The 26,469-nt window shown below is 37.3% G+C and overlaps 1 protein-coding gene across 12 annotated transcripts in view; it reads right to left on the bottom strand.

Annotated features, from left to right (window-relative positions):
- The window catches only part of LOC116879208 (protein argonaute-3), a 120,652-nt gene that overhangs the window by 5,656 nt on the left and 88,527 nt on the right, over nt 1-26,469 (bottom strand). For 10 of the 12 annotated variants that reach the window (XM_032877236.1, XM_032877234.1, XM_032877237.1 and 7 more), the window contains 6 exons: nt 23,827-24,011; nt 13,587-13,746; nt 11,987-12,077; nt 6,853-7,047; nt 6,384-6,518; nt 3,622-3,723 (listed from right to left, as the gene is read on the bottom strand). In XM_032877236.1, the coding sequence (XP_032733127.1) occupies nt 3,622-3,723; nt 6,384-6,518; nt 6,853-7,047; nt 11,987-12,077; nt 13,587-13,746; nt 23,827-24,011 (868 nt within the window). Of the gene's footprint in view, nt 1-3,621; nt 3,724-6,228; nt 6,296-6,383; nt 6,519-6,852; nt 7,048-11,986; nt 12,078-13,586; nt 13,747-23,826; nt 24,012-26,469 lie in introns of those variants that run through there. The other 2 variants (XM_032877241.1, XM_032877238.1) reach the window with 2 other exon arrangements.

Raw genomic sequence — 26,469 nt, 5'->3', positions numbered from 1 at the left:
GGGGTCCTGTGCTGAGTGTCGGGGCAAGGGACTAAGGTTAGGGACCCGTGAAAAATGGTAGTAAGAGCTAACAAAAGAGGAGTCAAAGATTATTAAATAACAGTGAAGGATATCTTTGAAGTTTTGGTGCTTTGTGGTAGGAAGTTATAATTTAGGACACTGCCTGCTCTGATTCCTGAACGGGGAGCATGTATTTCTTCAAGAGAACTCCATCTGGAGGCTCAGAGGGGTCACATGCTCCACCCAGTTAACATGTTTCTAATAGTAGGTCTTCTTCTACTCTGGAATTTTAACTAAGGCCCAAAGCAGAGGATCAAAGATGCTAGGCATCCCACAGTCTAAAGGGTTACCAATCTTTGGAGCCAGCCACCTCCCCTTAAGGCTTGCTAGGAGGAGCCAGTTCAGGACCGGTTTCATCATTAATACCCTGGCTCTGGCCTCTTCCCACCTAACCTCCATCCTCCCAGTAGGGGAAGAGAGTGATTATGGGTTTTCTGAAAAGATGGAATTTTAATTGTGAGCAAAGGTAGGCTCTCTCCCATGAAGACATGTAAGGGGGACTCCAAGAGAATCCATTATAAAGATAAAAGCCTGGGGCACCTGGGGGCTCAGTTGGTTGAGTGGTTGAACGTCCAACTGTTGGTTTTGGCTCAGGCCATGATCTCAGGGTTGTGAGAATGAGCCCGGCTATGGGCTCAGTGCTTTGTATGGAGTCTGCTAGATTCTCTCCCTCACCTTTTCCCTCCCTCTCTGCCTCTCCATATACTCATACACGGTCTCTCTCAAATAAAGTCTATCTTATTTCAATATATATTAGTATTATATATATAAAAATTTATTATATATATATACATACATATGTGTGTATATATATACATACATATATATATACACTCTCTCTCACAAGTAAATAGTTTATTTATATATATATTTATATAAAATTTATATATATATATATATATATATATATATATATATATATAAATAAACTACTTGTGAGAGAGAAAGAGAGAGAGAGTGCATGCACACAGGCATGAGCTGGGGGAGGGGCAGAGAGAGAGAGAGAGAGGCAAGCAGACTCTCCACTGAGCAGGGAGCCCCACATAGGACTTGATCCTAGGACCCTGAAATCATGACCTGAGCCAGAGTCAGATGCTTAACCAATTGAGCCACCCAGACACCCCATAAATAAAATTTTAAAATTTTAAATTTTAAAATTTTAAAATTTTTAAAAAGATAAGAGCCTGCTGGAAAGGGAGGCTATCAACTCATGCCCTAGTTGGACACTTCCTGAGCTCAGAGCCCACAGGACCACTCTGCCAACTCCAGAGGGTTGGAATGGTGAGAATTCTTGGAAAGAGTTTTGGGAGCCTAAAGGAATGAAAATGAGCGGAAGAGCAGGAGCAATGGAGCCACACAATGGGATATGTAACCTAAAGGAAGAGTCTATACCATTGATGGGGCCCAAGAAAGATACCGCTGCCCTTTGAGGGTCTTCAATCTTGAGGCTATGACACCAGAAAGTATCAGAACAGACTACAAAAAGCTGTAACCTGTCAGCTCCTAACCACCAGTAGGCTGGCAGTCAAGAATACCAGATGAGTTAGAATCCTAGAAGGAGGAGGGGAAAGAGTATCTTAGAGTCAGGCCATGGTCCTTTCTTCTACTCAAAGTTACCAGGACCAAAGCTCTGGCCTGCCTTGGGCAGGTGAAGGGGGGGGAGTAGTAAGCTTTGACGTCATTTATAAATTTAAGTTTTAAAAATGTGGTAAAAATGAGTGGGAGGGGCACCTGGGCGGCTCAGTCGGTTAAAAGTCTGCCTTCGGCTCAGGTTGTGATCCCAAGGTCCTGGGATCGAGCCCCACGTCAGCCTTCTTGCTCAGTGGGGAGACTGCTTCTCCCTCTCCTCTTTCTTTCTTTCTCTGTCTGAAATAAATAAATAAAATCTTAAAAAAAATGAGTGGGGAATTTTACCTCAAAATAAAATGGGGAAAGGAGAAAATAACACCAATAAAACCAATAGAAGTGTCAAGAAGTTATGGAATTTGGTTAAAATGTTGTTGAAGGATCTATTAATCAATGATAAAGTTAAAAATAGTGATATGAAAAAATACTCTCTTATACTGGTTAGAAATGACTGGATTTTTAATTTTAGCTGGTAAAAAAGAAGACACCTGTTTTTGATCTCTGAGAGTTTGAAAATTCTAAGAAAGCTGGGAAGATGTGTAAAAATCATCTTTAGTCCTTGTGAAATATACCTGGTTATTTGCTGACTAAAGCAAAGTTTCAATCTGGTGTCCTAAAGGAAAACTGGTCCCTAAAATTTCTGGTTAAATAAACTATAGAAATATCCCTGTCTTTAAGACTCATAATGACCACTTGTATATCAGTGTTATCCAAAAACTGTAGAGTGAAAAAATCTTTTTAACCAGTATTTCCAGAATTCATCTGAACAGCATATTGTTTTTTCTACTCTACAATATTTACTGAGAAGTCAGAGCAGTAGTGTTCTTTTGGATACAATGATGGAAACACTAGGTTAAAAACATGCACTTCAGTTTTACAGACTTTATCTCTGGAAGGTACTTTTAACTTTTGTTTTGCTAATTGACTGTTACCACCCACAGTGAAAATGTACAACACTGATTTAAGAGGAACAGATACAAGAATATGGATAAATGGGTGGGATAATTTTAAAGCTGTAAAACTGAAATGCGGGTTAGTGTATTTACAACATACAAAGCTTTAAGATACAGCTGTTCAGTACAGGACATCTTCCTGCAATTTTTAAACTTTTAAAAAAAATTTTTTAAAAGATTTTATTTATTTACTTGAGAGAGAAAATGAGGAAGTGAGCACAAGCCAGGGGCGGGGTAGGGGGCGGAGAGGAGAGGCACAGGGAGCAGACTCCCCGGGATACAGGGCTCAACACGGGATTAACCCCAGGACCCTGAGATCATGACCTGAGCTGAAGGCAGATGCCTAACGCCTAACAGAGAGCCGCCCAGGCACGCCTGCAATTTATTTTAATCAAGAGTGAGTAACCTAAAATAGTTTTGGGCTACATTCTCTCAGACATTCAAGGAACGTGGATACACTATGCTGTTGGAAAGTCTGAGACGCACTAAATTAAAGCTTATGTTCTACTAAGGGACAAAGCTAGCAAATTAACAAAATGATTTTATGAAAACAGTAACACTCTTAAAATTATTTTAACTGAAACTCAGAGCTGTAAATCTACAATTAAACTCTTCACATGTTCAATATCTGCCAGTAAATGCCAAAGCTTTCTGTGAAGTATTACCAAATAGAAGCAAATGTCAAAAGAAGAATCAGGTATATTTAAATTTTTTGAAGTTTTAGGCTAAACTGAGGACTCAGTTTGAGAAGATTCATTCTATTAGACTACTTATACTCTGGTATTTTCATTGAAATAAGCCCCTAATTCAAGGTAAAGAAGGGGAAGAAATTTATTTACTGAGCTTCACCTCAGTGAAATGTGGAAACAATTTGGAGTGTAGAGAACAGTGTTTCTTTCTCCTTTTTCTGAGATTTAAAAAAATACATACATAAGAATGGAAGTTCCTGAATTAGAACATTTTACCCAAAGGGTAGGCTTACCTGTATTCCAGCATGGCTACAGAGGTAAAAATCAAACTCATATGGGTGTGTAATATCTGTATCAACTGTTGTTCCAGCTGGGATATTGCCACTTCTTCCAACCTAGATTTGTTTGGTCAAAGTTTAAACAAATAAGACAAAGGTAAAGAATGTAACTGAAAGCACTTTTAAAAATAAATAAATATATATAGGCTGATCCTTCAAGTATTACTTGAGCAGACATTAATAGCAGACCTTATTCTAGTCCTGGTTCCTAGTCTTACATGTTGATGAAAGTGAGAGTTGATAAACAACAAAGAGTTACTAGTGCCTACTGGCACTTAGCTAGTAGGTGATCCCAATATGGGTGGAACACTTGAAAAAAAATTTTTTAAATTACTTTTGCTCCAATTTATGGTACCTGGGAACAGCAGGTACTCTTGAATGTGTAATTCATGAAAACCAGCATTTTCCTTCGAGAATACTGTTTTTAGAGAGAAAGAATGCTGACAATAACAACTGTGCCACCATTTGTTAACCATATATGGGCCAGGCACAAAACATAATTTCCAACCAATAAATTCATGTGAATTACGTATTTTCCCCACATGCTAGGGAAGCTCGGGCTCAGGAATATGAAATAATTTCCTGAATAGCACACAATAAAAGGGAGAACTGGGAGTCAAATATAGAACTGACTGCAAAGGCCCTATTCCTTTTATTTCACACTAGCAGTTCAACATCTTGTAAGGGAATCTGCACCAGGCACAGCTATGATGTGAATATAAATGAAATAGTTCAGAATTTCTGATAATGAAAGGGTTCTAATAAAACACTTTAAAATACATATATATACCTATATATATATATTTTTTTACTTCTACCTCTTTATCCCTAAAAACATTTAAAACCAGTAATTTTAAGCCTACATTTACAAGGCTAACAAAGTGGAAACTATTTTACTACTCAGATATTCTTTCTGCATGTGAAGGACTATACTATCAGGTAGTGGCTTGAGTTAACGGCTGTGCTACCAGTTAGCCTTTACCATGTACAAAACAAAGTTCATCAGTTCATCATCAACTAAATTATCCTTATCCATAATACACAAATCAAATTAACACATATAAAAAGTTTTACTCTACTCAGAGAAGTAGAATGGGTTCATATCACAGCTCCACCAGCTTCTAGTTGTGCTCTCTAGGGCATGGTACTTTACCTCTCTGTGCCTCTGATTCCTCATTTATAGTGATCTCTCACCTATTGTAGTAGTAGTATTTAGAACAAAGGTGAAAGAGAAGTAGACAAATGAAGGACTAACATGATTAAACATCAGATGCTACTAATCATTAAATCTAACTTAGGTTTTCCTAATCCTACTTTTGAAGAAACATTTGGTTTTGCAGCTACAAAAATGTACCTAGTAATCTGGGGTCAAATGCCTTTAACAACTCTCTCTATGGAGAGAGTTGTTATTAGAGAGGTGCTATAGGACAGTGATAATGAGTACTCAAGAGCCATGATGCTTGACCTGAGTCCTAGCTCTACCAATTACTAGCTTTATAACCTTGTTCTTTAACATCATATGCCCCATTTTCCTTCTGTGGAAAATGATGATAATAATAGTAAATATCTCATGGTGTTGTGAAGATTAAATAAGTTACATTTATGACACATACCTAGAACAATGCCTGCTATTATTATTTCTTTTCCTCTATTATTATTCTTTTTTCTTTTTGTCTATTATGGCCACCATCACAACCACTCTACAACTACTAGCCAACCTTTACTGAGCACTTAGTATGTGCCAAGCACCATTTTGGATACATAACATAATTTTACTTAATCCTCTTAACAACCCAATAAAGGAAAATATTAATACCACCCAAACGTTGTTGGAAAGGAAACAGGCACAGAGACATTAAGTTACTTGCCCGAAGTTACACGGAAAGTGTAACCAAAGACTAAATATATACCAAAGCAGAGATACACTTCTCTGTCTTTTCTGTTGAATCCTTTCCCCAAGGAGACACCAATGCTTACAATCAGATTTCTCTGCTTCAAGGTTTAAAAGATGGGGGCCAAGACTGCTGTGCTGCATGTAGACAAGACAGATTTTCCCAGGTATTTACCCCTCCTTCTCTAATTATGAAAATACATAGTCATACTATAAAATATAAATAGTAATTCTGTAAGGGGGTGCCTGGCTGGCTCAGTCAGTAAAGCATGCAACTCTTGATCTCAGTGTAGTGAGTTTGAGCCCCACACTTGCATACAGAGATTATTTAAGAATAAATAAAATCTTAAAAAAAATCCTGTGAATTTTAAAAGCAGCATTATTTAGAAGTTTGTTTGCATGAATTCCTACTAGTCATCCTCAAAAGTATCTAGCTTTTTTATTAAATTATTAAATTATAATTATTTAATTTTATTAAATTAAAAAACTAATTTTTATAAGACATTTTTAAAAATAAATGCACCTTTCCTCCTCTGAACATTTAAGACATACAGTAATAGAAAGAGCAATTTTAAAACTATGAGTTTCTTCACAATAACAAAAAGCATTAATGGAATTTTGAATACTTGGGGAATTTTAACAGAAATTCTAGGAAGTTAAAAAGTAACAACCTAGTTTGATGCTTCTCTATTCATAATGACGTATGCTGAGATCTGCTACTATACACTGGAACCTCTTCTGTTGGCAGAGAGCCTTTGTTTAGTGCTCTATGAACTATATAAGATTAGCTTGTTTTATAACAGTATTACAACAGATTTAAGATTACCCTTTCTGTCCTATCAGCACAAAATAATCGAGTGTGATGTCTCTTCTGAACTACGATGTAGGTTATTCCAGGTTGATAGTCTTTCTCCAGACTGATGCAGGCTTCTCGAATTGCTAGTAGTTCATAATATAATACCTAGAGGAGATGAAATGGAAAGATTTGATATATCAGTCGTTCTCTTATACATACTTCAAAGTAAGATGATTTGGTTTTAGGACTTCTTAATCTTATCACTTTACAGATAAATATACTTCTCTGTCCCATTTTAACTATTACTAGAGCATGATCTTAGCAATCAAGACTTACAAATCCATAGTAAACATTTTAGAAGAGATAATTTAAGGAAGTGTCAAATTTTGACTTGTGGAATTCTCAACCTAATTAAGATTTCAAACTTCAAAACTAGACACAATATTATAAACACAGTATCTGATTTAACCATAGTATAATGAGATCCCAGGCAACCAACCTGCCTAAACTGTCCCTCTGAAACACCATCCCGATAAAAGATGATACGAGTAGGTTTGAACCGAGTTGACTTATAAAACTGAATGAGAAGTTCTCGAACCATGGAGGCCAAGTCCTGGATGATCTCCTGTCGGGGTCGCTGAACTCTTACTGTGGCACAGTATCTGCTTGGGTGGGCATCCATACTACCTACAACCTAGGTTAGAAAAAGTAAAGAAAAATAGAAATTAAGACAATCAAAATTACCCCAATAAGAATTTTACCACAAAAAAATAGAAAAAAAGTATGTGGATTTCATTTAAACTTGCAGTTTATTATAACCTTATTATTTCAGAGTAATAAAAGTTCATTTTTAGTTCATTTTGAGAGTAATAAAAAATCAGTAATTCCCAGGGAAGAGCAGAATAAAAGACCCAGTACAGAGTTAAGACCTATTTTCTGGGGCACCTGGCTGGCTCAGATAGCTGTTGGGAATGTGTGACTCTTAATCTCAAGGTCATGAGTTCAAAACCCACATGAGGTGTAGGGGCGCCTGGGTGGCTCAGTGGCTTAAGCCACGCCTTGGGGTCAGGTCATGATCTCAGGGTCCTGGGATCGAGCCCCACATGAGGCTCTCTGCTCAGCAGGGAGCTTGCTTCCCCCACCCCCTCTGTCTGCCTCTCTGCCTACTTGTGACTTCTCTGTCAAATAAATAAATAAAATCTTAAAAAAAAACCACTAATAAGGTATAGAGATTATTTAAAAATAAAATCTTTAAAAAAAGCCCAATAAACTATTTTCTTGTAAGTAGGCTGCACTTCACATTTTTAAAAACAATCTGTTTTTATTTTTAAACTCTATGGCCAAAGTGGGGCTCAAACTCATGACTCTTGAGATCAGGAGTTAATGCTCTACTGGCTGAGCCAGCCAGATACCCCTGTACTTTAGTAAGATTCTAATTCATAGATGTTGTTTGTATATTTAAAGACTGGTAAGAAAAGAAAAGAGACAGAAAGACACTGATAAGGAGAATAAGAGAAAGGAGATAAAAGGACCCATTCAAACCCTGGATTTCTCTTTATATCTTTAGTAAACCACCCCAGAAGCCATTATAGACACTGAAATATCATCTTAGAACTGTTAAGCTTCATAAACTTTAAGAGAATTTTTCCTCTTACTGCAGCATCCTAGACCAGAGGCTTGAATCCACTGGTCCACTTCTTGCATTATGTTTGTGTTTTACATTCAATCCTTAAAGAAGTTAATCTTGGTTTTGAGAGTAACTATCATAATTTTCTTTGTGTGTATACTGTTTAATATTATTATGTGTTTTGAAGTAAAGGAAACTTTGAAGCATGAACTTAAAAATTCACCTTGACTATAGTTACTCTCAGACCTACTGAAGAATGATCTCTGGAACCTGAATATTTTTTTTTTTTTTTTAAAGATTTTATTTATTTATTTGACAGACAGAGAACACAAGTAGGCAGAGAAGAAGGCAGAGAGAGAGAGAGAGAAGCAGGCTCTGCACTGAGCAGAGAGCCCGATGTGGGGCTCGATCCCAGGACCCTGGGATCATGACCCGAGCCGAAGGCAGAGGCTTTAACCACTGAGCCACCCAGGCGCCCCTGGAACCTGAATATTTTTAAAATGCCTATACTTCATTTTGATCAGAGCCAAGGCTGAGAAGCAGGTGGACACTCTGCCTCCAGTTTCTCTTTCTCCCAGGGTAGTACTTACATCAGTGCTTCAAAAATGGGAGCCTGCACCGCCACGTTCACTTAGCATTATTTAAAGTAGCTAAAATGTGAAAACAACCTACGTGTCCATCAATGAATGAATGAATAAAAAAAAATGTGGCATAAATACACAGTGGAATATTATTCAGTCATAAAAAAGAATGGAATCCTGCCATTTGTGCAAACATGGACCTTGAGAGCATTATGCTAAGCGAGAAGTCAGATAGAGAAAGACAAATACCATATGACCTCACTTACATGTGGAATAAAATAAAACAAAACAAAAACAACCAAGCTCATAGATTTGGTGAATGAACTGGTAGTTGCCAGAGGCAGGGAGTGGGTGATGGATGAAATGGGGAAAGGGGTCAAAAGGTACAAACTTCCAGTTAAAAAATAAATTATGTCATTGAGATGTACTGTATTAGCATGCAGTATGATGACTACCATTAATAATACTGTACTGAATATTTGAAAGTTGCTCAGAGTAAATCTTAAAAGTTCTCATGATAAGAAAAATATTTTATAATCATGTATGGTGACAGATGTTAATCAGATTTATTATGGTGCTCTTTTAAAAATATGTACATATACTGAATCATTATGCGGCACACCTAAAACTATTATGTTATATGTCAGTTATACCTCAATTAAAAAAAAATAAAAATAGTACTTCAAAAGAGTCCTTAACTTCCTGTCAGTAACTTAATGACTTATTACTTGAAACTAAAATATGGAAAATTCTTGTTTCTCTTCTATGTTAGGTCAGACTAGAAAATAATCAAGAGTTTTTAAAAAAATGAACTAGAGGGGCACCTGGTTGACTCAGTCGTTAAGCGTCTGCCTTCGGCTCAGGTCATGATCCCAGGGTCCTGGGATCGAGCCCCACGTAAGGCTCCCTGCTCAGCAGGAAGCCTGCTTCTCCCTTTCCCACTCTCCTAGCTTGTGTTCCCACTCTCGCTCTCTTCTCTGTCAAATAAACAAAATCTTCTTTAAAAAATGAACTAGAACTTGTCTACTATGTACATGGAATTGTATCTGCTTTTACTTTATCTTCTATAGGTTTAAAAAAAAAAAGGAACTCTAGCTATTTCTTTCTTCTGAAGGGTATCTCACTACTAAAAAAATAAATCCATACCCCTTCTGATGGCACAAACAGCCACACAAAAGCTTATTAGGCCTCACAATCTGTTATACTATACTCCAATTCCCTATATTTCTCAACATTCTCAAAACACACCAGGTTTTTGCAATCTAAATTTTAATTTATATTGCTATTAAATATCTATTATACTATGTGGCAATTATCATTTAAATTTATTTTTTCACACTGGTCTTTAAGTTCTTGGGAATAAAGCCTTATGGCAAAAAGAATCAATGAATAAATTCTACTAACAATAAAAGAAAGTGGATATTTGTTAGAAATGGATTCAGTAGAAAAGGACAATGACTACCCAGAAGTCTAACAATCCAAATATGCTTAATTAAACTTTCTTGGAAAATAGACCTCAAAATAGCAAATCCAAAGTAAGTCTTTTGAATTTCTTCTTTGAAAAAATAATTCCATTTTCCATAAGAACATTTTTATGCATATCAGAAGTGGCTCTATACTACCTGTAGGACATCTGAAATGACAACCCACGCATAACTATAAGAATAAAAAGCAACATAATTTATTTTTTAAAAGATTTATTTTATTTTATTTTTTAAAAGATTTTATTTATTTGACAAAGAGAGGGAGCACAAGCAGGGGGAGAGGGAAAGGGAGAAGCAGATTCCCTGCCAAGCAGGGAGCTTGACATAGGGCTCGATCCTAAGACTCTGGGATCATGACCTGAGCTGAAGGCAGGTGCTTAACTGAGCCATCCAGGCACCCCCAAAATTTATTTATTTTAGAGAGAAAGAGAGAGAGCTTGAGTGGGCATGTGCATGAGTCAGGGGAGGGACAGGGGGAGAGAATCTACAAGCAGACTCCCCTTCCCACTAAGTACAGGACTCTACAGAGGGCTCTATCTCAGGATGCATGAGATTCTGACCTGAGCAGAAACCAAGAGTCGGATACTTAACCAACTGAGCTGCCCAGGTGCCCAAGCAATATAATTAATGTATTAACAGATTAAAAGCAAATTTCCTCCACTAGTGAAAATAGCTTTGGAATCTTAGGTGAAAATTTTAACATTACTATCATTTTCATGGATAAATAAAATGTACCAGATTGTTAAAACTTAAAATTTACATAAAGATTATAATGGGTGATATAAAAAATATGTAGGGGGCACCTACATATTAAGCCTCTGCCTTTGGCTCGGGTCATGATCCCAGGGTCCTGGGATCGAGCCCTGCATACGGCTCCCGGCTCCATGGAAAGCCTGCTTCTCCCTCTCCCACTCCCCCTACCTGTGGTCCCTCTTTTGCTCTTTTTCTCTCTGTCAAATACATAAATAAAAATAAAATCTTTAAATAAAATAAATGAATAGAATCTTAAAAAAAAATACACTTTAAAGAACTGACACAGAAACTTTACCAAACACAGAGGTGGGCAAATGTTAAAAGGAAAAGTGGCAGTATTAAGATTATTTTTTTTAATTTGAGAGAGAGATAGAGAGAGAGAGCATGAGCCCAAGCAGGGGGAGAGGAAGAAGGAGAAGGAGACTTCCCCCGCTGAGCAGGGAGCCAGACATAGGACTCTATAGCAGGACCCCAAGACCATGACCTGAGCTGAAGGCAAATGCTTAACTGACTGAGCTACCCAGGTGCCCAGACTGGCAATATTAAAACAAAAAATTCAGGTGAAAAAGTATTAGATGGGACAAAGGTAGAAGATATTGTACACTGAAAAAAAAAAAAAAAAAGCAATATACCAAGGTTTTATGCAATTCATCTTTCTGTAACAGAGACACTACTGAAATACATAAACTCTTGGAACAAAAACTAACTGAAAATATACAATCATAGGCCAGATAGATAAAGTAGGAAACAAAAGACTTGAGTAATACAATTAATAAGCTTCATTTAATAAACATATATGTAACCTGTAGCCCCAAATCAGGAATGAAAAATCCAAAGAATATTTCAAAGTTGATTCTATTTTTTAATTTTTTTAAAGATTTTATTTATTATTTGACAGAGAGAGACACAGTGAGAGGGAACACAAGCAGGGGGAGTGTGAGAAGAAGCAGGCTTCTCTCTGAGCAGGGAGCCCGATGCGGGGCTCAATCCCAGGACCCTGGGATCATGACCTGAGCCGAAGGCAGATGCTTAACGACTGAGCCACCCAGGTACCCTGAAAGGTGGGTCTAGAGATACATATTTATAAGAATTGGTTTCAAAGAGAGTGTCATTAAAATTAAAAAAGCTGAAACCAAACTGTTGATCATCTAAACTTTAGACAAGATAAACCTGCCTAATGACACTTACAGCAGCAATCGAAGGCTTCTTCCCATCACCAGCTGGTGGATGAGTGACATCTGCTCCCAAAAAGATCACTGGTTGCTGGAACACAGAAGGTCTTAAACACATTTTTAAAAAGAGTTAGATAATTCATATTTTCATTATGCATTTATCTGTTTATACTATTGCAACACAATTGCAAGACGCTGACACAGCACAAAACAGCCTCAAAGGCTGGAATTACTGCTTTAGTCTCTTGATTCATGAATTCCTAACTCAATGAAGTAAAAGCTATCACAATGGGTCTACCCAATGTCTTACTCAGAGCAACTTTCTGCCTTAACCAGTGATGTAGCTGGTTGCAAAGGGCTAGCATTGTTCATAACAGGCAAAAAACGATAAACTTCCTTCTATTAACCCACCAGCTTGTATCACTCTGTAATCTACTTACATTTAAACTATGTTATCACATTTAAACTATGTTATCTCTTAATGAGAAAAAGCATCATTAAACTTTACACTGAAAAAGTACTACTCCCCCTCCCCTGGGCAAAAGTATAAATTTGAGAATGTATTATTTAAAGTAGCTAGTTGTTCATCTTATTTAAAAAACTATGTGACCTTTGGGATGCCTGGCTGGATCAGTCGTTGGGTGTCTGCCTTCAGCTCGGGTCATGTCCCAGGGTCCTGGTATCAAGTCCCACAATGGGTTCCCTGCTCTATGGGAAGCCTGCTTTTCCCTCCCCCACTCTTCCTGCTTGTGTTCCCTCTCTCGCTGTGTCTCTGTCAAATAAGTAAATAAAATCTTTAAAATAAAAAAAATAAAAAACTATATCCTTTACGATTCAAATGACTGTCACTCAGCTTGTGGACTTGTTGATAAAATTCTGTAGCCATCTCATTTATGATTCTCATCTATTTAACAGGAACAGGAAGCAGAGGAAAAACAGGGGGGAAAAAGGGCTTTGTGTCAAATACATGTGGGTCTATCCTTATTTTAATGCTTACCTGTGGTGCAGATAAGCACTGGTCAAGATATTTAACTTTTTAAAGCCCTAGTTGCTTTAACTACTGAAAGAAAACCAGATGTCCAATTCTCCAAATAACGTCTTCCCCAGCACCTGTTTCTAGTCATTATGTCCCATTTCCTAAGAGCTCTTAGACATGACGGAGATCTAACAGTAAAACTTATTGTCCCACTGACTGTAGCAGGGATTGATATGGCTTATTTAACTGATTTACTTAATTCATATGCCCCCTTCAAGACCCTCCCTTCTTTCCTTACTTGCTAGGTGAGTGTATAACCTCATAGTTCCAGGTTGAAGATGACTATCAAATAATGAGAAACTTCGTTAAGCTGAGCTCCCCAGAAAAATAAATAAAACGCTCAATACTTTCTAAGTAGGCAGGAGGGTCTCTGCATATACTAAATAAAAATGGAGATGGGAGGGGATTTTCACAAGAGAATCTCTTAATCTTGCCTGAAATTCTTTTCTAAAATATTTACTTATCTTCCATAGCAAGAATCAATAAGATTGTCCCTTTCTTACACTGATCTTAGATATAGCAATATACAAAAAAATTAAGAAAATAGTTAAAATTTAGTTAAGTGATTAGCTTATCTTACCTTTGATGAGGTACAAGAATATTATTGATCCCTCCGAGTTTAACATTTATCTTTAGGCACAGGTTTGAGAGAGTTTGAGGGGATGTTTTTATTACATTCTTGACTTGGACACACTGTGTGGCCATACCCAAAAGTGTATCTCCTACACGTTTCACTTCCGCTATGGAACAAATGCAAATACCTCTAATTAGAAAAAAGGTCAAACTTTATTGAAAATTAAGGTACTATACTTCCCCCCTTGAAATACACTACTGTATTACAGGACACCAAAAATTATAAAAACACTAAAACAATGCTGTTAAAATTTAAAGTATACTGCCTTGAAGATTAGCTTACACATTTAGTGATAGTTTTCCCAGTTGTTTTATTCTTTAGAGAAGAAAGTATATTTCTGTCATCATAAAAACAGTATAACCATAATAACTGAAAAACCAGAAAGAAAAATATAGATAATCCCGTTAGCATTTTATTGCACTTTCTTCCAGTAATTTTCTCATTTATATTATTTTAATGCAATTATACTCAGAGTATACTTAGAATTTTCAATCTTATTTTCCAACTTTCAATTTGAAAATAGAGCCTTTACAGTGTACAGAATAAAAGGTTCCTGTAACTTTCCCCCTCTTAGCCATTGTAACTACCATAAAGAGTTCAGTGTACATACTTTTCTTATAAAACATACGGAAAACATTTAAAAACCAAACTTGCATTCTATTTTGCAAACTGTCATTTTCACTCAATCATATAGTATATTCTGAATCTTAATATATAAGTTGCTCTTATTTGTAACAATAGCAGTTAGTCTGATTTTATTTTTATTTTTTTAAAGATTTTATTTATTTATTTGACAGAGAGAGATCACAAGTAGGCAGAGAGGCAGGCAGAGGGAGAGGGGGAATCAGGCTCCCCACTGAACAGGGAGCACCATGCAGGGGCTCAATCCCAGGACCCTGAGACCATGACCTGCGCCGAAGGTAGAGGCTTAATCCATTGAACTACCCAGGCGTCCCGTTAGTCTGTTTTTAAATGCCATTTTATCTAACCAGGCATACACTGATATATTTTTAACCTCTTCCAGGTTTTCATTTTTTTTTTAAAGATTTTATTTATTTATTTGACAGAAAGAGAGTGAGCGAGAGAGGGAACACAAGCAGGGGGAGCGGGAGAGGGAGAGGCAGGCTTCTCATTGAGCAGGAAGCCTGTTGCAGGGTCTGATTCCAGGACCCAGGATCATGATCTGAGCCAAAGGCATATACTTAACAAATGAGCCACCCAAGTGCCCCTAGGTTTTCACTGTTTCAAACAAATGCTACAAATAATATCCTTATACATTTATTTTTGTTTGGTTCTATAACTTATAGCTTCAGGATAAATTTCTACAAGTAGAATTGAGGGGTCAGAAACATATATATTTAACATTTAAAAAAATATTTTATTCATTTATTTGAGAGAGAGACAGTGAGAGAGAACATGAGCAAGGAGGTCAGAGGGAGAAGCAGACTCCCTGTGGAGCTGGGAGCCCAATGCGAGACTCTAGGATCATGACCTGAGCTGAAGGCAGTTGCTTAACCAACTGAGTCACCAAGGCACCCTATATTTAATATTTTTATAGATACTGACAAATTGCCCTCCGAAAAGGTTCATTATTTCATTCAACAAATATTTAATGTGCATCTAATATATGTTAGTACTGTGTGAGACTCTAAATATACAGTATCTCTGAAGAAGAGAAACAAATGACTAACAGACGCATGAAAAGATGCTCCACATCACTCATTAAAAAGAAATGCAAATCAAAACCCCAATGAGATACCACTTCGCACCCATTAGGATGGTTATTATAAAAAAGAAAAAAACAGAAAAGAAGACAACAAGTGTTGCCAGGATGTGGAAACACTGGAACCCTTGTACGTTACTGGTAGGAATGCAAAATGGTGCAGCTGCTGTAAAAAAAGTAGAAACAGTTGACTTGAGCAGCTCCATTAATTACCTGAATCTAAAAGACATTTATAAAATACTTCATTCAATGACAGCAAGAACAGACATTCTCAAACTTACATGGAATATTCAGCAAGACAGACCATATTCTGATCCAAAAACATACCTTAACAAATTTAACAGAAATCATACAAAGTATGGTCTCAGATCATAGTGGAATTAAAATAGAAATCAGTAATGGACAGCTAGGAAATACAAATATATTTGTTGGAAATTCTCAATATAGTGTGTGTGTGTGTGTGTGTATGTGTGTGTGTGTATTTTTAAAGATTTTATTTATTTATTTGAGAGAGAGAGAGCACAGAGGGAGAGGGAGAGAGAGAAGCAAACTCTCTGTTGAGCAGGGAACCTGACGTGTGGCTCGATCCCAGGACCCTGAGATCATGACTTGAGCTGAAGACAGATGCTTAACCGACTGAGCCACGCAGGTGCCCTCAATATATTTGTATGTTAACATAATTCTGTGTAACACATGGATCAAAGAAGTCTTGAGAAATTTAAAAATATTTTGAATTAAATGGAAATGGAACACAATCTGACAAAGGTTTGTGGGATGCAGAGTGCCTGGCTGACTTGGTAGAACACATGACTCCTGATATCAGGGTTGTGAGCTTGAGCCCCATGTTGGGTGTAGAGCTTACTTAATTAAGAAGACAATTTTTTTTTTGTGGTGGGATGCAGTGAAAAAAGTGCTTAGAAGGAAATTTATGGTATGGAATTCAATATAATAGAAAAAGATCTAAAATCAATAATCTATGTTTTTACCTTATGAAAATAGGGAAAGAAAAAGACCTGGAACAAGCGAAAGGAAATACATACTAATAATCAGAGCAAAAGTCAATGAAACTGAAAAACAGGCAGACAAAGAAAAAAAGAGAAGACATGAATTACTAATATTAGAAATGAAAAAAAGGTCATCACTATTGGTCCCATGATCACTGAAAGGATAATAAAAGAATATTATGAATGATAGGTCCACAAATTTGATAACTTACATGAAGTGGAACAATTCCTTGAATGATACTACCAAAACTCACAAAGAAGAAATAGAAAATCTGAATGGGCCTGTTTCTTTTAAAGAAATTGAATCAGGGGCACCTGAGTGGCTTGGTTGGGTTAGGTAGCTGACTCCTGATCTCAGCGTCATGAGTCCAAGCCCCACATTTTTATTGAATTATTGAATCAATAATTATTTAATCAATAATTAAGAGCCTTCCAAAAAGACAGTACCAGGCCCAGATGGTTTCACTGATGAATTCTCCCAAGCATTTAAATAGGAAATGATACCAAATTCTCTACAGTTATCTTCTAGAAAACAGAAGCAGAGGGAATATTTTCTAACTTATTTTGAGGCCAACGTTACCCTAATACCAGAACAAGGTATAGACATCACAAGAAAGGAAAACTACAGGTTGATATCTTTCATGAACGTATATGTAAAAATCTTCAACATATTAGCAAACTGAATCCAACAATGTATAGTAATTATACACCATGACCAAGTGGGATTTAGCATGTGAAAATCAATTAATGCAACTAATCACATTAAGTGACTAAGAAAGAAAAATCATGATCGTATCAGCAGATACAGAGAAGGCATTTAACAAACTTCTTCATGATGCTCATGATAAAAACTCTCAGCAAGGGGCATCTGGGTGGCTCAGTGGGTTGAGCCTCTGCCTTTAGCTCCAGTCATGATCTGGGGGGGGGGGGGCCTGGGATCCAGCTGGCATATGGCTCTCTGCTCAGCGGGGAGCCTGCTTCCCTGCTTCCCTGCTCCCCTCCCCCTCTCTCTGCCTGCTTCTCTGCCTACTTGTAATCGCTGTCTGTCAAAAAAATAAATAAAATCTTAAAAAAAAACACCAAAAACTCTCAGCAAACTAGGATTAGAGGGGATCTTCCCCAGCTTCGTTAAAAGAAAAAATACAGAAAACCTGTAGTTAACATTATTCATACTCCTGAGAAACTAGATTCTTCCCCTTTAAAATAAGAAAGAATGCAAGGATGTCTCCTCTCACCACTCCTATTCAACACCATACTGTTAACTCCTAGCTAACAAAACGAAAAGGATATAAAAGCATACAGACTGGGAATGAAGAAACAAAATTTTTTGTTCACAGAGTACATGACTGTCTAGGCAGAAAAATCCAAAAGAATTTTTAAAAAGCCTGGAACTACAAAGTGCATGATACATGGAACTAGTAGGGCTGCATGATACAAGGCAAAAATATACAAAAGTCAACCACTTTCCTAAATACCGAAAATAAACAGGAATTTAAAAATGAAAAACACAGCACCATTTATATTAGTACCAAAAGGAAAAAAAAAAAAGATATACTTAACAAAATGTGTACAGGATCTATACAAAACTAGAAAACTTTGATAAAGAAATCAAAGAAGCTCTAAACAGAGAGGCAGTCCATCTTCAAGCACAGGAATACTTAACATTTTTAGGAGGTCAATTCTTTCCAGCCTGACTGATAGATTCAATGTAATCCCACTAAAAATCTCAGCAAGTGACTTTGCAGATATTGCAAACTAATTCCAAAGTTTACATAGAGAGGCAAAAGACCTAGAATAGCTAACACAATAGTGAAGAACAAAGTCAGAGAACTGACACTACTGGACGTCAAGACTTACTAAAAAGCCACATTAATCAAGACAGTGCAGTATTAGCAAACTGACAGACATACAGACCAATCAAAACAAATAAAGATACCAGAAACAGACTCACACAAATGCAGTTAATTAATGTTTGACAAAGTAGCAAGGGCAATTTAATGGAGAAAGACAGCTTTTGGTATGGTACTGAGAAAGCATCCACATGCAAAACAATGAATCTAGACACAGACCTTTTATCTTTCACAAAAATTAACTCAAAATGGGTTATAAACTTATATGTAAAAACAAAACTATAAAACCACTAGAAAGTAATACAGAAGAAAACTCAGGTGACCTTGGGGTGCCAATGAGTTTCTAATTATAACCCCCAAAACATCATCTGCGAAAGAAAAAAAGTGTTGGACTTTATTAATATCAGAAACTGTTAAGAGAATGAAGACAGGTCACAGACTGAGAGAAAATACATGCAAAATACATATATGATAACTTAAAACCAAAATATACAAAGAACTCTTAAAACTGAAAAATAAGAACACTTCCACAACATAAAAGTGGGCAAAAGGCTGGAAAAGGCACTTCACTAAAGAAATATAGATGGCAAATATGCGTATGAAAAGATGTTCAACATTTTGTGTCATTAAGGAATTGCAAATTAAAACAACGAGATACACCATACACTTATCAGAATGGCTGAAATCCAAAAAACTGATAGTATCAAACATTGCTGAGGATGCAGTACAACAGGAACACTCATTCACTGCTGTGGGAATACAAAATGGTACAGCTGTTTTTTAAAAAAGTTTAATTATTTAAGGGGCGCCTGGGTGGCTCAGTGGGCTGAAGCCTCTGCCTTGGGCTCAGGTCATGATCCCGGAGTTCTGGGATCGAGTCCCGCATTGGGATCTCTGCTCGGTAGGGAGCCTGCTTCCTCCTCTCTCTGCCTCTCTGCCTACTTGTGATCTCCGTCTGTCAAATAAACAAATAAAATCTTAAAAAAAAAAAAAAAGTTTAATTATTTAAGTAATCAATCTCTACACACCATGTGGGGCTTGAACTCACAACCCGGAGATCAAGAGTCTCATGGTCTTCCAACTGAGCCAGCCAGGCGTGCTGGTACAGACATTTTGGAAGACAATTTGGCAGTATTGCCATTTGATAAAGCATTTGTGCTCCTACTCATTTACTAAAGTCAGTTGGAAACTTATGCCTACCCCAAATCCTACACGTGAATGTTGATAGCAGCAGTATTCGTAATTGCCAAAAACTGGAAGCAAGGTAAAAATAGATGAATGGATAACAAACTGTGGTACATCCATACAATGGAATATTATTCAGCAATAAAAAGAAATTACGTATCAAGCCACGAAAAGACATGGAGGAACCTTAAATGCATATTGCTAAGGGAAAGAAGCCAATTAGGAAAGGGTAGATACTGCATGAGTCCCAACTACACAATGTTTTAGAAAAGGAAAAACTGTAAAGACATAAAAAAGGCCAGTGGTTACCAGGGTTTTGAGGAGAGGGAGGAAGGGATGAAAAAGTGGAATACAAGGGATTTTTAGAGCAGTACAACTATTCTTTATGATACTGTTGTAAGGGCCTATTCAGCCAGAGTGGCCCCCCCCTGGCTGAACTGCCATTTTGTTGTGAAACTTAAATTGACTCCCCTCAACTCCCCAGGGGAACTTACTTAAAAGTAAGTCTGGGAAACCAATCCCAGGTAACAAAGTCCAGATACAAGGGTGGGTCAGGCCAGGTGGAGGTATTCAATCAGTGGGGGGCGCATATTGTCTCCTAGCTACTAAGCAGTGTGGTCCCCGCCTTTTGGGCACCACTTCTCACCAAGGTGATAGGCTAGTGCAAATGTCTACTATGTGGTGAACTGTAGTTCAATTGGCCACCCATATGTGACCTAGCATGACTGTGCAGCTTTCTCTGTGTATTGCAATCTCATTGGCCAACTGTGTGTGGCCAGGCCCAACCACATGGCCTTTGCTCTATAAAAGTTGTCTGGAAAGCAGGGAGGGGTCGTCCTCTCTGTAAGGGGCGGCCCCCACTGGTCTATTTGACGGTCAGTCTGATTCTTGATGCTTGGCACGAAATAAAGCTTTGCTTGACCTTCGCTTTGTATCAGTCTCGCTCCTTTGACCATGGACCCATTTGGGGGACCCAACATTGGGGACCCAACACTGTATATACAATGTTATATATTTATCAAAACCCACAGACATGTACAACGCAAAGAGTGAACCTTAATGCCTACTGTGGATAACATATTAATATTAATTTATCAGTACTGGTTCATTTAACATACCAAACAATACAAGATGTTAGAAATATAGTAAACTGTGTGCAGGGGAAGGGGTAAGCATGTAGGAACTCTCTATGTGATCAGCTTAATTTTTCTGTAAATCTAAAACTTATTTTTAATTTTTATTTTTTTAAGATTTTATTTATTTGACACAGAGAGCACAAGCAGGGGGAGTAGCAGGCAGAAGGAGAGGGAAAAGCAGGCTCCCTCCTGAGCACAGAGCCTCAGGCGGGGCTCCATCCCCAGGACTCTGGGATTATGACCTGAGCTGAAGGAAGACACTTAACTGACTGAACCACCTAGGTGGCCCTGAACATCTTTTCATAAGATAATTGACCATTTGTTTTTCTGTTATGTCCTTTGTCTATTTTTTCAGTGAGTTGTTTGTCCTTTCCTTACTGATTTACAAATTCTTCGACTTTAAAACCTTCTGTATTTTATCACAGCTTAAAAAATATCTTTTGAATTTCATAACTATCATTTATAATCACTACACACTATTTCACAAATATACTGTAATTTACTCATTGTTTAAAACCAGTTCTTTTTTTTTAAATTAACATATAATGTATTATTTGTATCAGGGGTACAGGTCTGTGATTCATCAGTCTTTTTTTTTTTTTTTAAGATTTTATTTATTTATTTGAGAGAGAGAGTGAGAGCATGAGAGGGGAGAAGGTCAGAGGGAGAAGCAGGCTCTCCGCAGAACTGGGAGCCGGATGTGGGACTCGATCCCGGGACTCCAGGACCATGACCCGAGCCGAAGGCAGTAGCCCAACTGACTGAGCCACCCAGGTGCCCATGTGATTCATCAGTCTTACACAATTCACAGCACTTACCATAGCACATACCCTCCCAATGTCCATCACACAGACACGCCATCCCTTCCACCCCACTCCACTCCAGTAACCCTCAGTTTGTTTCCTGAGATTAAGAGTCTCTCTGGTTTTGTCCTGTTTTGTTAAAACCAGATCTTAACATTTTTTTAATATCACAGATATTATGAAAATTTGTACATACAGATTTTTCTCTATTATGAATTCTTTCCAGTGAACACATTTCTGTAATTAAAAATACTGAATCACAGGTTAAAACCACATTTTTATACTTTTGATAGAAAGGATATTATCAATTTATTCTGCTGGGGTGCTTGGGTGGCTGAGTCAGTTAAGTACCTGACTCCTAATTTTGGCTTGGGTTATGATCTCACATGAGATTGAGACCCCATGTTGGGCTCCACAATCAGCATGGAGTCTGCTTGAAATTTCCTCTCCTTCTCCTTCCTCCCACCTGGCTTGTGCACATACACACTCTCTCAAATAAATAAAACCTTTAAAAAAAATTTATATTGGGGTGCCTGGGTGGCTCAGCCGATTAATGTCTGCCTTCGACCCAGGTCATGATCCCAGGGCCCTGGGATCGAGCCCTGCATCAGGCTCCTTACTCAGTCGGGAGCCTGCTTTTCCCTCTTCCTCTGCCTGCTGCTACCCCTGCTTGTGCTGTCAAATGAATAAAATATATATATAAAAAAAAAGAACAAGGCCATCAGCAATATATTAAAATTTTGGATTCACTGCATCCTCACAAGTGCTAAATATTATAAAATTTAAACACATTTGCTAATTTTGTAACATAAAATTTCACTTTTATTTACTTGTAGTTTTCTTTACCTATTAGTGAAAACCAACACTTTCTATATATTTACTGGTTTTGTTTTCCTTGAGAAATTTTGGTTAATACTCTTTGCTCATTAATCTAAAAGGACATAAGGATTTTTTTCTTCGATCACAACAACGGAACAATACAGATATTTTATTTATTTATTTATTTATTTTTTTAAGATTTTTTTGTTTATTTATTTGACAGACAGATCACAAGTAGGCAGAGAGGCAGGCAGAGAGAGGGAGGAGGAGGAGGCAGGCTCCCTGCTGAGCAGAGAGCCCGATGCGGGACTCGATCCCAGGACCCTGAGATCATGACCTGAGCCGAAGGCAGAGGCTTTAACCACTGAGCCACCCAGGCGCCCCCAATACAGATATTTTAATAATAAACTAGCCCTTTGTTGTCTGCATTTGTAGCAAATAATTTTTAGATTCTACCAGTTTCCATTTATTTATTTATTTATTTAATTTGGTTTCCTTTAAATTTAGTTATGTATCTGTGACCTACAGAAAACTCAATTTTTATGCAGTAAATCTAACAATTTCTTTTGGTGAACTATTCTATCATTTCTAAACCTAGACAATTACACTCTGTTAGTAGTTTGAAAATTATACTTCCTTTGTATTTTTCTACAATTCAATGTTTTATGTTTAACTTATCAATCTCACTAAATTTTAATTTGTTAACAAAAATAATAGCTATCATTTACTGAGTACTTACTATATAACAGTTACTATTCTACACTCTGCTTACAGATGTAAATTTATTTCATCTTTATACCTATCTTGTATAGGTTAGTTATTTTTAGAATACCAATTTCAAAGATGAGAAAGCTAAAGCCTATTATGGTTAAATAATTCAGCTAGATTCCTACAGGTAGTTATCTGGCAGAGCCTGGGTCTTAAGCAGAACTGTGCTTCCCCTGGAACCCTTAAGGATTTATTTATCTGAGAGAGTGAAAGAGTGAGAGCGGGTGAGGGGCAGAGGGAGAGGGAGAGGGAAAGAGAGAATCTCAAGCAGACTATCTGCTGAGAGCAGAGCCCAACATGCGGCTCAATCCCATGACCCTGAGATCATATCAAGAGCTGGATGCTTAATTGACTGAGCCACTCAGGTGCCCCTGGAGTCTGTGCTTTTAACCACTACATTATACTGATATGCAAGTTATCTTAATGCCATTCTTTAAAAAAAGATTTGATTTATTTATCTGAGAGAGAGAGTGAGAGACAGCATGAGCAAGGGGAGGAGCAGAGGGAGAGGGAGAAGCAAAGGCAGAAGCAGGCTTCCCGCCAAGCAGGGGGCCCGATGTGGGGCTCAATCCCAAGACCCTGAGATCATGACCTGAGCCAAAGGCAGTGGCTTAACTGACTAAGCCATCCAGGTGCCCCTCTTAATGCCATTTTAAAGAAATAATTCTTTCTTTAACCATTGGTTTGTGATGCCTTCTTTACTAAAATTCTTTTCACAGGTCTCTTCTTGGACTAGTTCGCTTTACTGATTTATCTTTTTAAAGTAACCCTACAAGCTTTTAAATATAGCAGCTATTAAAATATGTTTTAATGTTTCAAAATTTTAGGATATGTTTAGCAAAATTTTAAAAGGAACACCAAGTACTTGAGGAAAAATGCAATCTTAAGATATCCTTACCATACACGGGTGTCTTCCCTGGCAGGATGACGATAATGAGCTGTAGCCCAGAGTAGGTGTTCTTGAGATGCCGGAACATGGGCTCCACGCTGTCTGCCCCCTGCGCATATTTGCAGAAGCAAGGCTGGCCCTGGATGGGCATCCCTGCATCCTTGGAAATCTTACGCAGCTGGTCCGTGAAACCCCTAGGAGAAGAAATCACTAAAACTAAATCCTTTGTCTGTCTAGTCATCCACACCTACAAAGTGGAATAGAAAGTTTGAGAAGTGAATAGAGAATGAAGCAACGATTTGTGTGCTCCACATATGAAGAGGTCACCAAGGCTTACTGATATTAAAGGAGTGGCTGGTCAGTAATCAATTGTGCAAACTAGGAACACTGCTATACAATAATGTGGCATTGCGTAGTTTACAAAGGGCAGTAGCGATAGAGTATGCTGGTTAAGACTTCAGTTCTAGAGTTAAAATGACAGGTTTCAATTCTGGTTCTGTAACCTAGTAGCTGTGAAATAGTATGACAAATTTTTCAGCTCCTCTCATCTGTAAGATGATTACTTCTATTATAGGGTTGGTGTCAATAATAAATGACATAATACATGAACTTAGCAACACCACCCAAGACATGGTAAGAGCTTCATAAATTTAATCTACTGTTATACATTTTCTAATTTGATCATGATGACATTCATAAGAAGGTGGTAGGTGAATTATTATTCCCATTTAGTAGATCAGGACATAGTTTCAGGGACATTAAGTATCTGACCAATGTCAAAAGGTTAGATAAATGGTAGAGTCAGAAGTATGATCTAGTCCAAAATTTGTTTCCACAATATTATGTATCTGAAACTAGGATAGCAGGAAAGATTGTATTCCCAGAAAAAATGGAAAAAAAAAAAAAAGTGAAAACCACATTTAAAAACAAATGAGGCAGGTAGTACTTCAATGTACTTTTAGCCACGCTAAAAACAAGAAAAGACTAATAATTCCATATTTAAACAAAATACTGCATTTAGCCTAAGATAAGTAATGATGTCATGATTTAACAATCACTTCACTTGTTTTTAAAACAAGAGTAAGGTCTTAAGTCAAGGATCCGAGTTAACTTTGAGCAAAAACACTCATTCCCTCAGAGATGAAGCTTGTAGGAATTCCTTTCTTTTCCTTTTCCTTATTAATGTTTAATTCAAAAAGTATGAAGTTGGGTATTTTCAGTCAGCCTGAACAAGAACCACAAGCCAAAAGATTATGAGAGTTCTAGCAAACCATAAATAACAAATGTAAAACGAAAAGAGTAACTCTGTGCTTGAGAAACAATTGAGAAACTCTGGCCTCTGGAGGTCGAATAAGATGATCACAGTATTGCAGTAAACTGTCAGGGGATGAAAACTTTGGAAAAAACGTGTATTAGGGACGCCTGGGTGGCTCAGTTGGTTAAGCGGCTGCCTTCGGCTCAGGTCATGATCCCAGTGTCCTGGGATCGAGTCCCACATTGGGCTCCTTGCTCAGTGGGGAGCCTGCTTCTCCCTCTGCCTCTGCCTGCCACTCTGTCTGCCTGTGTTCACTCTCTCTGACAAATAAACAAATAAAATCTTTAATAAAAAAATGTGTATTAAGTGAATCTTAAGATATACATTTAGAAATTTGGAGCTAATAAAAGAAGTGAACAGAATTAAATAAAAAAAGTTTATTATTTCTCATATGAAGAAGGTAAGGCAAATTCTGAACTGGCCTGGTTGGTAAACTGGCCTCTATTATCTTTGAAGAACTATTCATTAGGGGCATATTTTATAGGATCTATTAGTAGAGATTTAAATTAGATAATAAACATTTTCTTAAGAAAATTAGATTTTAGAGGAGAGATAAATTTACAGATAAACAGAACTGTATTTCATAGAGAAAGTGACAAGATCAAAGAGAGAAAATAATGATGAACTAGTGTGTTTAGAGTTAAGACGGATTATTTCTAGCAACACAATCACAGAAGATTGGGTATTATTTAGAGAAGCAGGGATAGGAAGGAGGCATTTTCAGTAAAGAGCAGCATGATCGAAAAGAGAAAAAAAATAAAATAAAAACAGTGCCAGGGAGATAGAGGGAATACAGTGCTTCAGTTTCTTTGTCCAGAATATGGGAAAACAGAGAAGGGGCTTAAGAGGCAGGTGAAAGATTTTCAATGTCCTACTAATTTTTACTGTTATTCTTTGTTAAGAAAATCCTAAAAGTTTTAGGGGGGCTGTAGTCACAAGTGGAGGTGGTACTCTTTCATGACAGCATTGTTCCTCAAACAAGAATGACAGCAGAAGCCTTTGAGACTGCCAAGGTCTCAAAGACTTGAGGGTCCCAAGGAGAGAAGACACAGAAGAAGAAAAGCCAAAGTGAAACCAAAGAAATCAGAAGGGCAAGAATGGAGAGAATGTTAAGAAAACAGTCAACTGTATTTAATGCTGCACAAATTTTGAGAAAAATAATGGCTAAGGAAAGACCATTAGAATTGATAATCGATTGGAAATCTTCCAGAAACTAGTTTCAGAAGGGCACTAGGATTTCATTTTTTTAAAGATTTTTATTCATTTATTTGACAGAGAGAGATCACAAGGAGGCAGAGAGGCAGGCAGAGAGAGGGGGAAAACAAGCTCCCTGCCTA

The sequence above is a fragment of the Lontra canadensis genome, unplaced genomic scaffold (assembly GCF_010015895.1).
Source record: "Lontra canadensis isolate GAN:19392208 unplaced genomic scaffold, GSC_riverotter_1.0 scaffold60, whole genome shotgun sequence".
NCBI classification, from domain to species: Eukaryota; Metazoa; Chordata; class Mammalia; order Carnivora; family Mustelidae; genus Lontra; species Lontra canadensis.
The sequence above is the reverse complement of the archived record's forward strand: the minus strand, read 5'-3'. Positions and strand labels throughout refer to the sequence as shown.